A 14,982-nucleotide genomic window follows, 5' to 3' on the forward strand; every position below is an offset into this window, starting at 1 on the left:
TTTATTTATTTATTTATTTAATATCTCTATATTTGTACGCCACAATAATTAAAAAAAAAAACAAGCAAAACAGAAACATATGCAGAAATATAGTAGTAGTCCAAGTGCATCCACTGATCCGCATCGTACAGATCGCACGAATCTACCGTAAAATTAAAAATCCGTTTAACGCGATGCGTCCGATACGGACATGTGGACGCCTATCTTTAAGGTTGAAATATAGATTAGATTACTAAATAAATTAATAAAAATTAATTTCCATCTGTGAGACAAGGTATTTGTAACTAAACTGAATTCCAAATCTTTTTTGGCCTTCAGCTGATAAAATGCTGTGCCATTTAGTCATAGAAACAGTTAAGTATAATACACATACATTTCGCAAAGCAGAGAGATTCTTATACATATAGATAATTTAGACATCAGCAGTTTATTTGTAAATCAAAAGAATACTTTATTTTCAAGCAAATTGTTGTCTTACAAAAAGTGCCATATTGAAACAAAACCTTTGTTTTTTATTTACGAGGACTAGGAAATTACGAGAGTAACTATAGCTTGGCAACTTCGTTCGTAACACTCCCCATGGTCCGCGCTGGTCGCGCAGGTCGCAGAGAACGTGTAGCGATGAATAAAAAACACACGACTGAAGCACCTAACTTCCGCACGCACGCACGCATTTTACACCCATGCAGTCTTTCCCCTCGTCGCCCGAATATCATGGGAGTGTCATCAACAAACTTGCCAGACTATAGCACGCATATTGTCATTTAATAAATAAGATGTGGAACTTCTGGAAAACGGATTTATACAAACATTAAAGAGAGTACTACGAACATTTCTTTCCATTCCATGGATTCACAGTGCAAGTGCCACAAGTTCATTGTACACCAGAGAGAAAAATGCTGAGCAGAACCCTGGACTGGCGACCAATGGGTGTAAGGTTAAGGGTTGACAGTTAAATAACACTCCCCTTCTCTGCTCGTGTTGTTCTTCATGCCTAGGCAAATTTGGTAAGATTCAGAGATTCAGAGATACCTTAGCATTCCATGGATTCACCGTGCGGGTGCCGGGTCCATCGTGTGGTAGAGAGAAGAGATTTTATAATGTTTCTCATACGTATCCATTAATAAAGTCCAATCAGGTGCAGAACCTAAGGTTTGAGTAAGGCTTACTAGATGATTTTGTTATTGAACCTGCTTTGACGAAGTTAATTTGTCTTTTATTTGTAGTCAATCCTTTTTGAGCTCTAGCTACTGAAAGGCTTATAGCTTCACGTATAATTTGGAGTACTCTATCATGACGATGTGAGTAAAGACCCCTATCCAGGAGCACCTTGCATCCAACCAACAAGTGCCTTGCTGTTCCTATTGCCTCACCACACAGAGTTGGCAGACTATGAGCAGAGCTGTTGTAGAACAGTCTATAAATACTAATATAGAATTTGCTGCAGTTTTGAATAGAGCTTATTTGGAATTTGATATTGTGCCTAATTTGACGAAGTCAATTTGTCTTTTATTTGTTGTCAATCCTTTTTGAGTTCTAATTACTGAAAGGCTTAAAGCTTCACATATAATTTGAAGTACGCTATCATGACTATGTGAGTGAAGAACCCTATACAAGAGCACCTTGCATACAACCAACAAGTGCCTTGTTCCTCACCATATACCAGATATTTCAGTGGCTTTACCCCCATCTTACTAAGTTACTCTGATCTGGGAGTCATATGAGATTATTCAAGATTCCAAGGCATTTATCATCATCATTAATAACCCATATTCAGCTCATTGTTGAGCACCTGTCTCCTCTCAGAATGATAGGAGTTAGGCAATTCGGAGAGGAGACTTCTTTTTCAATATTTTTTATATATCTTGAAGAGACTTATTTACTGTGTAGGAGTATTCTACATAGCAGAATATAATGATTTAACATAGACCCATCAAACTATTGGCATATAGTCTATAATCTTAGAGGACTCTAAAGTGAAGTGTACACAACTTACATATAGTGAGACCCACAAATGCAGTAGCATGTGACAGATATAAACTTCAGAATAGTATGGAATATGGCAAAATTGTATATTTACAAGAATATCTAAGTATATAAATACATATAATCATAAAAGAAAAAAATTAGAATATATTTTGAAATTGTAGACTAGAAAATGGAGATGGACCAAAGCTGGTATGAACAGGGTCCCTAGGGTCAAAAAATTAAAAAAGAGATGTCTTCTCACAAATAAGCAGCACTCTACCGGTATGGTAGGGTGCTGCTTATACCCTTACCCTACCCTACCCCTACACTACTCTACCTTTATCCTACCACTATCCTAAAATTTTCTTAATTCTCGGCGTGTGTGAAGTCTGCCAATCCGCATTGGGCCAGCGTGGTGAACTATAGGCCAAACCCCTCTCATTCTGAGAGAAGATTTGAGCTCAGCAGGGAGCCAAATATGGCTTAATAATGATGATATATCACCTCATCTTCATGTCTAGCCCATATGTGTGATACTAATAGTAGCACTTTTTTAGTGCTAGTGTGAAACTGCAATTTGGTCTATTTCCAAAGCCAAAAATTTGAAAATGTAACACTGCTTGATAAAAAAGCGTTGTTTCTAAAACACTGTAGTGTGATCATATACATACTTGAGAATGCATTTGTTGTATTTTAACGCATTTTAGTGTCCGTTCGGTTTTTTTATTTAATTTTTAAATATTGGTTTTATATAATATTATTTCTCACATTGTCTATCTTGAATGGGGATAAAATTACTGAATTCAGTGAACTTTCTTTCAATAAGCTCTGCCATTGCAACACCATTGAAACTTTTCTGCTATGATATAACTTTTCAACATAAAAGTTGTTTTTAAATGACTGTAGTCTTCCAAAATTTCCTAATTATAACTTGTAGTAGGTAGGTACTCTTTTAATTTTAATTATTTTAAAATTTAATTAAGTACTTAATTTTAAAATAATTAAAATTCAGAAAAGTTAGTAGGCAATTTGTTAGAGTTTAGACTAACAACATTCCATTTCAAGGATTCTATAAATTAAGCTCTATGGAGATGAAGATGATTAGAATCCCTCAGAAAATTGCTACAAAGAAAATATAGTAGTTATTAAATTTATTTTCGATTAATAAGTTTTGTAATTTAACTAATAATAAAATTTATAATTATCATTAAAAAAATATCAAAATATTAATATCTCTATTCCTTGCACTTTTTGTAAATTTTGCTATTTTTTAATGACAAATTTTGATTTGTATATTTTTTTAATAAATACAAATGTAGTTTATTAGCTTCAATAAAAAAGCTTTTCTACTCCCAAATAGCCATTAAAAACATTTTTTAAAACTTCTTTGAAACTAACCTAAAAATGGAAACTAACCTAAGTGAGTCATAAAACTTTTATCAAACTATACAATATAACAAATAATAAATAGAAGCACACATAAACCTTGCATAGAGGATCGTCTAAGATATTCGCTAGAAAGATTTTCGTAATGTAATCATGCAAGAAGTTGGACATGATGAATTAAAAAGCTCATAAAAGTCAAGAATCTATATAAACAAAGTTTGTTGTGACGTATTCAGTAGCAATACCCACCTCGGATGCGTTGTGATGCCAACCACTCGCAGAATCACTAGAAAATGATCCACTTGTAATCAGCAGACCGCTGTCTTCACTCAAAGGAGGCGCTTCCGAGTGCGTGGAGATTGACGGCGGGGACTCCATCTCACCGAATTCACTTTACACGTACAAAAGTTCGTCAAGAACATAAATTGGGCCTAAATATTCTTAATTCTATGTAAAAAAACGAACAAAACTACGAATTTCCTTGTTACAACATTCAACCTAGAACACACAACTAAAGCCTACGGCACCACACCACAGACCAAAGAGTAGTTTCAAAGAGTAAATTGTTAAAGGGTACCACAGACAAAAAGCAAATAGATACAATTTTCTCTTTGGCAAATAGATATTCACTCAGTAGTGAATGCATCGCAATTCGCATGCATAGATTTACGACTCGGTACAGTATCTATTGCGTAAATCTTGGTTTAAGTCACGAAAACCATGTAAAGTCAAAGAGATATCGCCATTTTACTCAGACCAGCGGTAATTAATCTTAGGTCTTAGTATTCCAAGTTGCTTAGAAGATGCCTATTCTAAGGTCTTTCGCCTATTCACTCTTGCCTTGAAGATGCACAAATCGTAAGTGTAGAAACACCGAAGCCGGAACATTCTAAATCTTCGCTGTTCATATCAGAAACTATACTACGGATAGAATGATGTAAAGATAAAATAAAAGCTATAATATACTGTCGCATAGATAAATACAACAATAACCAGTAACGGCTCAGATCAATTACAAAAAGACCTGACTTTCTAAACGTCCCCTTTGTCAAAGATCAAAAACCCACGAACAAAGAAAAAAAACGTTAATAATTTACAAACGTACCCACAATACTTTTTAATGACCTATCCAACGATACCCCACATTATGAGATAAAAAAATAAAAGAACATACCCCCACTTTACATGTACCTAAAAGAAATAAAAGATAAAGGTTTCGCTTGGGCGCTCTGTGTGTTTCTCCGCATTGCTGTATCTGTGAAGAGCTAGTCGATAAACTCGGACACCACGGTTTTTTGTGCCTGTAGTAGCACTGGCCGTATTCTACGGCACACTAGTCTCAATGACATCATCTGTTGTGCTTTTGTCGTCGCCAGCGAGCTTGCCGTTTTAGAACCTAATGGTTCGGCGCGCGACGAGGGTAAGAGATTGGACGGCATGTCATTGATGCCATGGAAGATGGGTGGGCTTTTAATGTGGGAAGCGATTTGCGTGGACACTCGTGCACTTTCACTTCTTCCTGGCACGATGGACTGTGCAGGTATGGTGCTGCTGCATAAACAAAGACCCTCAAGCGGTGCCAATATAGCAATCTCGTTGGAGGTTATGTATTTAAGCTGTTTGCGGTCAAAACGCTAAGTCCGTGGGGTCCGAGTATTCGCTTTCTTTTTAAAGAAATCGCAAAGCGATTAATCGACGCCTCCCATGACTTATATTTTAATCTGGCCTATATTTATGTCCGAGAATCAGTATTGCCACACAACGTGACAGAACTGCCAGTCTTCGAAGCACTTAAAAAAATATTTGCCATATTTTCGTTAAGGTAAATATTCTTTTTTTTCGAATCGATTCTTCAGCCGGAACAACAAAACATCGATCAAATCGAATATTCTATGTAACGAGTTTGTTAGACTATGTAAAAATTAATTGTATGTGTATTTCTAAACATATTTATAATTGTGTGTAAGGAGATAGAATATAAATAATGGTGTTAAATATTTTCTACGCGAGTTTCCCTCGTTTCCCCCAAAATATTAGACAATTTTGTTGGTGAATTTCGATGCCATACAAATCCATTTGTATTTGATCCGAGCAGTAAGGTACCTTAGAGATAATGTGTCTGTGAAAGTAATATTTTGACATTTTTTCACTGGGGTAATATCTTAATAATCTGTGCACGAATCTGTCATTTTAGAACGTAGTGAATTGCATTGCAATTGACATTAGGACACATTTGCTAAACATCTTTCTAAAATTATATTATTTATTAATTCAAACTTCTCCAGCACCCAGAAATACAAACTCCGATAGATGAAAAAGATATAAAAAAATCTCTGATGATCTCTTTGCAGTCCAGTGTGCAAGAGTGTGAAATAAATGGAGGTCAGTGTTTAAAAATTCGTTTTTGCCGCCAAAAAGCAAAAAATTAAAATGTTTTTAATAAATTAATAAAGTATCATAAAACTATATTTATTATTTGTCACATTCTTCACATTCATGTTTTTTTTCATTAATAACTTTATTAATATACTTACTTACTTAATAACTTTAATAATATACTTATTTTATCATGCAAGTGTTATTAATTAACTTTATGACATGTATTTTTAATTTATTGGAAACGTCACGTAAATCAATAAATTAATAATTTAAAGTATTAAATTATTAAGCCTTCCAGCAGTTACGTTTATTTTTCAGAATATGGAGGTACTTAAGTATATCTAAATTACATAAACTTCAAAAATCACTTAATACTATTAGCTAATAATTAATTAAAAATAATATTCTCAGCAAAACATGCCTTTTGTACCAGTGTCGTCTATACAAATAGTCAAAGTTGATGTTTCAAAAGTGTTTTTAAAGTAATCCTACTAGAAATAAATGAATTTTGATTCTGATTTTTGATTTAAAATTTGTTTAATGTACTTAATAGATAATGCTGCTAATTAAAAATAATAAAATTAGGAATAATATTAATTAAACACTTTACAGTACTTATACAAGTTTATATCTTGGAAAGGAATTTATTTTGGTAAGCAAAAGCAGTTTAAGAAAATTGTTGCAGTTGAATGTGTGTGGTGTTTACGCAGAAGTACTTGCATGTTCTTTTTTTTGTTTGAAATAATTGTCAATTATTTCTAAGACTGAGCATCATTATCAAACCATATACGGCTTACTGCCCAGCTCGAGTCTCATCTCTGAGGGGTTAGGTCATTAGTCCACCACATCGGCCCATTGCGGATTGGCAGACTTCACACATGCACACAAGATAATTGAGAAAATTCTCTAGTATGCAGGTTTCCTCACAATGTTTTTTCATGTGATATTTAATTACTTAAAATTTACCTGATGATTAATAGTAAACCATTGATAATAAACAAAGCAACACTTCTCAGGACAAACAATAACATTTAGTTAATTCTATACAGCACTACCCCAAGTTGATCAACCAGAGTATTACTTGTTAAGCCACAAATGCCTGTAACTAGAAATTAATAAGACTAGTACTAAGACGTACTATCCTTTATGAAGTAGGTAGCAAGAGGGCAAGATTAATGGTATAATATTATATGTACCATTGCTTTATTATGAATATTATACAATAATTGTCTTATTAAATTGTAACCTACATTGGAGCAGGATAGTGTTAATAATAAACAATGATTGTCTTATTAAATTTATCTTATCCAACCCACATTGAAGCAGGATGGTGGGTCCAAGCTCCACCTGGCCAGGGCCAAGCCCATTAAAATAGTATGATGATGATGATGAGATTGTAGTGACCCCAAATTAAACTACCTATTCACTTCATTCATTGGTTATTAAAAACTGAAGTTGTTATCAAAATAAATAAATATTTTTTTTATGTAACCATTTGTATAAAAATATTTTAAAATAGCTCATGATGATATGAATGATGAATATGAATAATTATGAATTGTCAATTTATTAAGGAAGTGCGGAGAATCATTGAGGGAGGCAGCGGCTAACTTCAAGTGACTTGATTGTATCTGACATCTCATTTGTATATATCTGATAGCTACTATCTTATATACTTCATGATAATCGGAATCTATTGAAGTTTCAACATTGTTTATAGGATAGTGACGGCATACGTAATTTCTATCTTGTTTCAATTGATAACAAGATCAATGGTTCAATATATATAATATTATGTAGGTAGTTGTGTTGTGTCTTTTACTAAAATCATATTTATCATTTAGAACAAGATTGTGATGAAATCATCTATACTTATAATAAAGTGTAACAGTTTGCATTCTGTACATTGAAGATATTTTGAAAATTTTAGTTGGTAGGCATATTATGATTGATACTGAAGCTAAATATATATATTTTTTTATTTGTTTGTCTGTCTGTCTGTCCATCTTTTGGTTGACAGAGCAGCACTCTGAAACTACTGAATAAATTCATATTAGCACGATTTGAGACCATAATACGGAGGATACTTTGTGTCGCGAAAAAAATCTGAAAGGGGTGAAACGGGGGTTGAAAGTTACAATTGTGAAAATTGGTATGCGTACTACCAAAAAAATACTAAAAATAATGTTGTTCAAGATTTTTCAAAATTCTAAAAGGTTATAAGGGGGTCGTAGTTTTTTTTAATAACTTGTCATTGAATAAAAAATATTTCTTATCATTTTACCTAAAGGCATGTGCTATATGGATAGTCGGAATTATTTAAAATAGTTTGTAGTTTCAAAAAAAAACTAGTTGCAGTTCGGCTTATTTAAGTGGACTCGTCAACACCTTGAAGTTATGGGAAATACTCCCAACCATCTTGTATAGCGTTCATTTTTCAAGTTATACTTTTGTAATAATAATAATAATAATAATAATAATTTTTCTTTATTAAGGATAAAAATCCACATACAAAAGTATAATAATTTAAATATACGTCGTAAATTAAACTAAAATATTAAAATGACACGGTATGATATCTTATAATTACTGAAAAATAAAAATAAAAATAATTCGTAATAAAATTGCACGTCATCTTATAACTAATTTTACCTACTTTTTATTTGCGTCCCGGTGAACACGTCGCCAATGGTCAAATATCGGGCCAGATATGTGCTCACCGATGACCTTGAGGATGACGTTGTTTGTTTGTCTGAGTCTTTCCCAGAAAGAGGCTATGCGATTTCGTATAATCGCAAAAAAGTCGGGAACCTTCGCCTCAGCAAAATAGTATTATAAAGTAGCAAAGTAATATTAGTGGACAATTTATTAAATATAAAACATAACGAAAATATAAAGAGAAGGGAGTGAAATAGGGGTTTAAAGTTTACAACGATTTCCATGCGGGCAGAGTCGCGTGCGTCCGCTAGTCCTACTTCCTACTATCCTACTAATATTATAAAGGCGAAAGTTTGTGTGTAAGTGTGTAAATATGTTTGTTCCTCTTTTACGGTGCGGCTACTGAAGCGATTTGGCTGAAATTTGGAATGGAAATAGATTTTACTCTGGATTAACACATAGGCTACTTTTCATCCCGGAAAAATCCACGGTTCCCGCGCGATTTGTGAAAAACTGAATTCCACGCGGACGAAGTCGCGGGCGTTCGCTAGTTGGTAATAAATCTATAACGTACCTAGTTACTATAAACTACATCGTTCTATGATAGAGCATTCATCATTTTGCAGCATTGCATATTTTATGTTTTTCTGCAATAAACAAGTTGCAGTTGAGAGAATTCACACATTGCATTTCCACATACTGTGTCTTTCAATCCAAAGTTTAATAAGTAATCGGTTTTAGGTACAGATTTGATTCAAGTCTGCTAAACGTGGAATCAATTTTAGCAAGCAATTTCAGTTCGATTTTTGATATTCTTGATATTGTGTTGTGATCTAAACTAATATCCAAAAACTCTGGTACAACCTAACAAACCATGTGGTGCAAGGTTAAGCAGCATGTTTTATATTTTCGTTATTGTTTATTCTTCATATCAATACATATAATAAATAAAATTTAAAGTGTCTGACTGTAATTTCAAAATATCTGTTTTTTGTCTAGTGCAACAAAAACTTAAAAAAAAATATGTCTATTTATTCATCCAGGCTTAATCTCTGGAACAACTAAACCAATTTAAATAAAACTTTTAGTAGAAGATAGAGGAGGTTATTAAGCAACATACTGTACGCTTGTAATATAAGGAGCGTAAAGAGAACAGATAAAAATTACATTGTATTAGTTTTTGTTAAAAATTTGATTTTATTTTTCAGAAAGAAAGTATACAGCCATGGTACAAAAAAATAACAGTGGAACCTGTTATGTTCTTCTATATGATGGCATTCATGATAACAAGTGTTATAGAACAAACATTTTATGTATTCAGAACATGCACAGTGAATCATGGCTACAGTGCGGATATATGTTATAATATAAGCAAATATAGTGATATTAACAAAGAAGTTCAGGTAACCTACCTTATTAGATAATTATAATTTTAATAGTAATTTTCTTGTAACAGATCACAAAAACAATTTTTCATTTCTCGTCATTATCCGCTTCCTTCCCTATCCTATAGGGAGGGAGATCTAGCGCTGTAGTAAGCTATTAAATAGTTGATAAAGTAGTAGCCTGTAGTGTACGGGGCTAGGCCACCTTATAGGATAGGGAAAGAAGCGGAATTCATTAAGTTACGGTTTATGATTTGCAATCAACAGGGTGTCGCCTGCTGCTACTCATTACGGCTAACCAAAGCGAAGCCACGGGCATAAACAAATACTCTTTACATTGAATAAATGAGGTGTTAATTAAAAACACTTGTGTGACTTGTATGCTTACTTTCTTATTGTTTACCTTGTTGAACAAGGACACCTCACTGGAGATCTATTTGTTAATGTAATTGGCATCTGCTTCGGTTAATTTAACCTTAAGTTGACATTAATTGTACGAGACTTTTTGAGTAGAGGTATACATATTCGTAGATATATAGCAAGGTATTTTTAAAGCACGTAGCAAATTCATCTGTCGGGACCCTGCATATATGTTACGAAATATTTGAAAGGCCGATGACTCGTTATAGTTAACATCTGATAAAAGTACAATGATCGATTAAAACTTAAACATTACCACCCTGGTACCGCTGAAACGCCTTGAATCAGTGTGGTGGGTCTAAGCTCCATATTCCTCTTCTATAAGAAGAAAAACCTATAGATGATATAGATGATTCATGTATTTATATTTATTTAGTAACTAATTGATTTATTTTGCTACTAGCTGATACCTGCGACTTTTTCGAATTCCAGAATTTTCCACAAATTGTTTCCAAACAATCATAGAATTACAAGTACTTGTACCGACTCGTAAATCTATGCCAATAACAATCAAATCCAGTCAGAAGTTTTTGCTGGAAAGAGTTCATACTATCATTACAATTAGTTTTTTGTAAATCTCGCAGAAACCATGGGATAACTTACGTGTTAAACTAGGATATAATCTATCACCAATCCAAACTTTAGCGAAATCGGTTCAGTAGTCGCGGCTTAAAGAGTAACAAACAGCCATACAAACTGTCGCGTTTATAATATTATTAGGATCTTGCGGGAACTATGGATTTATTCGGGACAAGTAAGTAACTGCCTGTGTAGTAATTAGTAAGTAGTAACATAATCTATCTTCTTTAAAATTTGTAGGTAAATAGGTTCAGTAGTCGCGATGTTAAAGAATAACAAACATCAATACAATGTCTCGTTTATAATATGAGTAGGATTTCGCGGGAAGCATGGATTTTTTCGGGACAACTTACGATCCATCACCGATCCAAACTCAGCTAAATCGGTTCAGTAGTTGCAACGTTAAAACATCCATACAAATTATCGCTTTTATAATATTAGGTGGATCTCGCGGAAACTATGGATTTTTTCGAGAGAAAAAGTAGCCTATGTGTTAATTCAGGACATAGTCTATCTTCATTCCAAGTAGCAGCTACATTAGATCAGTACTCGTCTCAGACTAATTAGATAAAGACCTGCCTCGCAAGACATTATTTTTCTGTCAAAGTATATGATCAACGATCTTATGCGATTATAAACACTGTCTCTATAGAATCGATGTTTCATAGTTTACAATCGTGTCCGTCGTTTAAAATCCTTCGTAAAAATACCTTTTTATGTACTTGAATGGTGTAAAAAACGAACAAAAACTGCTAGTTTAGTATAAGATATGTATGAAATCTAAGCTCGTTTTCCTTAGAAAATGGCAGAAAATTTTGTTCGTGAATTTGGGTGCGATACGAGTCCTTATGTATTTAGTCTGAGGTACTCGTAGTCGCGACGTTAAAGAAAATCAAACATCCATACAAACTTTCACATTAGTAGGATCGGATTACCTGAAATATTTTTGCATCAGAATTTTGTAGAGTCAACGAGAGAGAGAGAGAGAGAGAATGCTCCGGTTTCAGGTTGAACCGTGCGTAGAGGATTTATTAATATCAAATCAATACATTCAAATAAATTTATATTGTCTCTCTCTGATTTCAAAATAATTGTGTCTTATCAAGTGCTATTTATTTACACAACAGTGAAACCTTTTTTTTTTTAAATTTCGTCTGTGTCTGATATAGCTAGAGGAAGTCCATAATTTTCTACACTGTAGTAGGATAGGATAGGTTCTACCAGTAGTACGGCATCGCTGGTCATGATGTGCCGTTGCTGCTGGTGTTCTTCCTTGGCTGTTATAGCGAATCAATATATTTATTTATTTACAGGAAGCCTAAGTGCACATCTATGATCCACTTATCGGATAAAAACAATATAGATAATTTTTTTTTAATTTTCCAGGTGACGGTATCTTTATTCCACCAGTGGAACGGCATCGCTGGTCACGTGGTGCCGTTGCTGTTGGCGTTCTTCCTCGGCAGTTATAGCGATAAACGCGGCAGGAAAGTGCTGCTGTGCGGTGGACTGCTTGGGAAACTATTCTTCTCTTTGATGATCACACTCAATACTGTAAAACGTGAGTTTCTTTTTGAAATGAAATTTATTTGCGCACGCTGGACTTTACGAGTGATTTCGTGAATACATTACGAAAATTCGTAATCGGATGACGCGTGTTGCCATCTACAGGCATAGTTAATAGTGTTTGCTATTTTAAACTACCTCTAGATGGCGTTCGAAGAGATCTTTGAAACAATCCCTATTTGTACATTTCAAGAATCTGTTGCGATGCAGTTATGTCTGAGGCTCATAGATGACGCTTTACATTTATACATAATATATAATTGACTATTTTATATGGTGGTTTTGATATGAGCATATTAAGAAATTAAATATCACGTGTCTCAAACTGTGAAGGAAAGCCCTGCATACCTGAGAATTTTTTTAATTCTCTACGTGTGTGAAGTCTGCCAATCTGCATTGGGCCAGCGTGGCGGTCTATTGGCCTAGTCCCTCTCATTCTTTGAGGAGACTCGTGCTCAGCAGTAAACACGAGTCTCGAATAATGGGTAATGATGATTATGACATAATTGACTTAAAAAAGAGTAGGTTCTTAATTCGTCAGAATCTTTGTTTTAAGAAGTTTCACTTCAGTCGTGTAGTCTACAGCACTCTGGCTTTTTATATAAGCAAGATAATAAGGTACCTGCGTAGTTTTCGTACCTATAGGAATAAGGAGATAAGTTAAAGCCTATGCTTTTGACTCTCCCTGATAATGTAGCTTTCCATTGGTGAATTGTTAAAATCGGTCCAGCAGTTATTGAGCTTATGTTCCATATAAAAATCTTTCTTCTTTGTGTCTAACCATAGTGCAACACAAATCACGTTTAATTTTACTGTGTACTGGTTATTATAATTATACAGTCTTAAAAAAAAAAATGTTCCCTGTTACGTTTTAGAGTGGCCAGTGGAGTATGTGATATATACAGCAACATTCCCTAGCGCCTTGACAGGGGCGGACTTATCTATATTTGCTGGGTGCTTCGCCTACATCGCGGATGTGACTACGCTTGAGAGCAGGACACTAAGAGTGGGGATTTTGGACGTTGTCTACTTAAGCACTATGCCTACTGGAGTAGCTATTGGTAAGTCTTAACTAGCTATGGTATGTATAACGCCGACGGAATGAAATAGCTTTTGCGTTTTCTGTGTTCTGTAGGAACGCCTTTGTATTCTGGGTTTCCAGAACATATTACTTAAGTTCTTTTAACTGTCTCCTTTTTTTTTTCTTAAATCATATGGATCATGAGTTTCTGGGTCAGTCTAGAAGTTAAGATTGTGTGTAGGGGTAATCTCTAGATTTACTGATCCGATTTTGAAAATTATTTTACACATTTTTTAGAAATTATATAAGGCCACGTTTTTAGTGAGTGTCATAAATGTTATCCCCTTCTATTTCTCATAGATACGGGAACTACGCGAATGACGTTTAATGACGTGGCGTCTGCTATGTAAATATAATCTCGAAAGTAGTCCGAAATTTAAAGTAGTATTCCGGAAAGCACCTTAAACCGTGACCAAGAGAAAGATTGTTTGCTTTTTAAAATTAGGTTGAACCTTCTAAACTTTGACTTTGTCATTGATATCTATCAAGCATGTGTGTTATCAATCACAAGCCTATCTATAGATTTTTAATTAAAATTTCATTTATTTTAAACCACCTCTTCATAGAGAAAACAATTAAAAAAGACTAACTGAATCGTTGAAAATTGTAAATTTTCGTTTGTTTTAGGTAACTTATTATACACAAAAGTGGTAAATAGATCATTCACGGCAATGTTCGCAATCAATTCTTGCCTGATGATTATTGCCACAGTGTACAGCTTTCTGTTCCTCAACTGGCAGACCAGGCCTGAACAGAAGTCCTTGAGAGAAGCTGGTGTCAAAAATCCTATTGGGGACTTCTTCGACTTTAACAATATCAAACAGACAATAGTGACACTGACAAAGAAAAGACCAAATAACAGAAGAATGTTTTTATGGTTCCTGCTAATTTCTATGGCGTTCTATACATTCCAAAGAGGTAATATAGCAATTACTTTTAAATTATCTTTTATTTGTCATCGTATAAAGAAATAAATAACTTTAAAACCCACACGTAACACCTCTTACGCCATCTCTGAATATCTTCGTGGCACTATCTCATGAACCGAAAGCTTACGATATCTAGACCGTACCCCATTTTATGAAGGCTGAAAGTTTTCCAGTCCATGCTCCTATTGTAGGTAAGTACGGTAGCCAATTATAGAGTTTAGTATGTGATGGCTTTAGAATATAGCAGGTTTCAAGGGTTCAGAGACCCTCAATCGTTCAAGTATAAAACGTAATTTTTCTCCGGGATACTGAAGAGTGCCTTCAGTTGCCAAACCCTAAGTTTCGTGGCAACCTTTTGCCACTTTGGCATTTCAATTACTAATTAATTATTGCTGCAGATAGCTGCAGCAATAATTAATAATTAGTAATTAAAAAATTAATTAGTAAGAAAAAAGGTAGTCCAGTTATTAATGGTCTAAGGTACTAACTTATGCGGCGCCCGCTATCGGGAAAGATTGTTACTAGTTTATGCGGCACCCGCTATAGGAAAAGATTTTTACTAATGAAAGATTGGTTCTAATTTATGGATCGCCTGTTATCGGGAAAAATTGTAACTAATTTATGTGGCGCC

At 34.2% G+C, this 14,982-nt stretch overlaps 2 protein-coding genes across 4 annotated transcripts in view; one reads left to right on the top strand and one right to left on the bottom strand.

The window, feature by feature from the left end:
• Nucleotides 1–3,880, bottom strand: part of LOC112053529 (uncharacterized) — a 61,395-nt gene extending 57,515 nt beyond the window's left edge. For all 3 annotated transcript variants that reach the window (XM_052890622.1, XM_052890620.1, XM_052890621.1), the window contains exon 1: nucleotides 3,604–3,880. In XM_052890622.1, the coding sequence (XP_052746582.1) occupies nucleotides 3,604–3,732 (129 nt within the window). In that variant the 5' untranslated portion in view covers nucleotides 3,733–3,880. The remainder of the gene's footprint in view (nucleotides 1–3,603) is intronic.
• Nucleotides 3,881–5,544: 1,664 nt separating this feature from the next.
• Nucleotides 5,545–14,982, top strand: part of LOC112053535 (proton-coupled folate transporter) — a gene marked incomplete in the record, with an annotated part of 21,849 nt that continues 12,411 nt past the window's right edge. Inside the window, 5 exon segments of the mRNA XM_052890928.1 lie at nucleotides 5,545–5,736; nucleotides 9,600–9,794; nucleotides 12,162–12,336; nucleotides 13,217–13,402; nucleotides 14,050–14,340. Coding sequence (XP_052746888.1) covers nucleotides 5,731–5,736; nucleotides 9,600–9,794; nucleotides 12,162–12,336; nucleotides 13,217–13,402; nucleotides 14,050–14,340 — 853 coding nt within the window.

Source organism: Bicyclus anynana, chromosome Z (genome assembly GCF_947172395.1).
Source record: "Bicyclus anynana chromosome Z, ilBicAnyn1.1, whole genome shotgun sequence".
Classification (NCBI taxonomy): domain Eukaryota; kingdom Metazoa; phylum Arthropoda; class Insecta; order Lepidoptera; family Nymphalidae; genus Bicyclus; species Bicyclus anynana.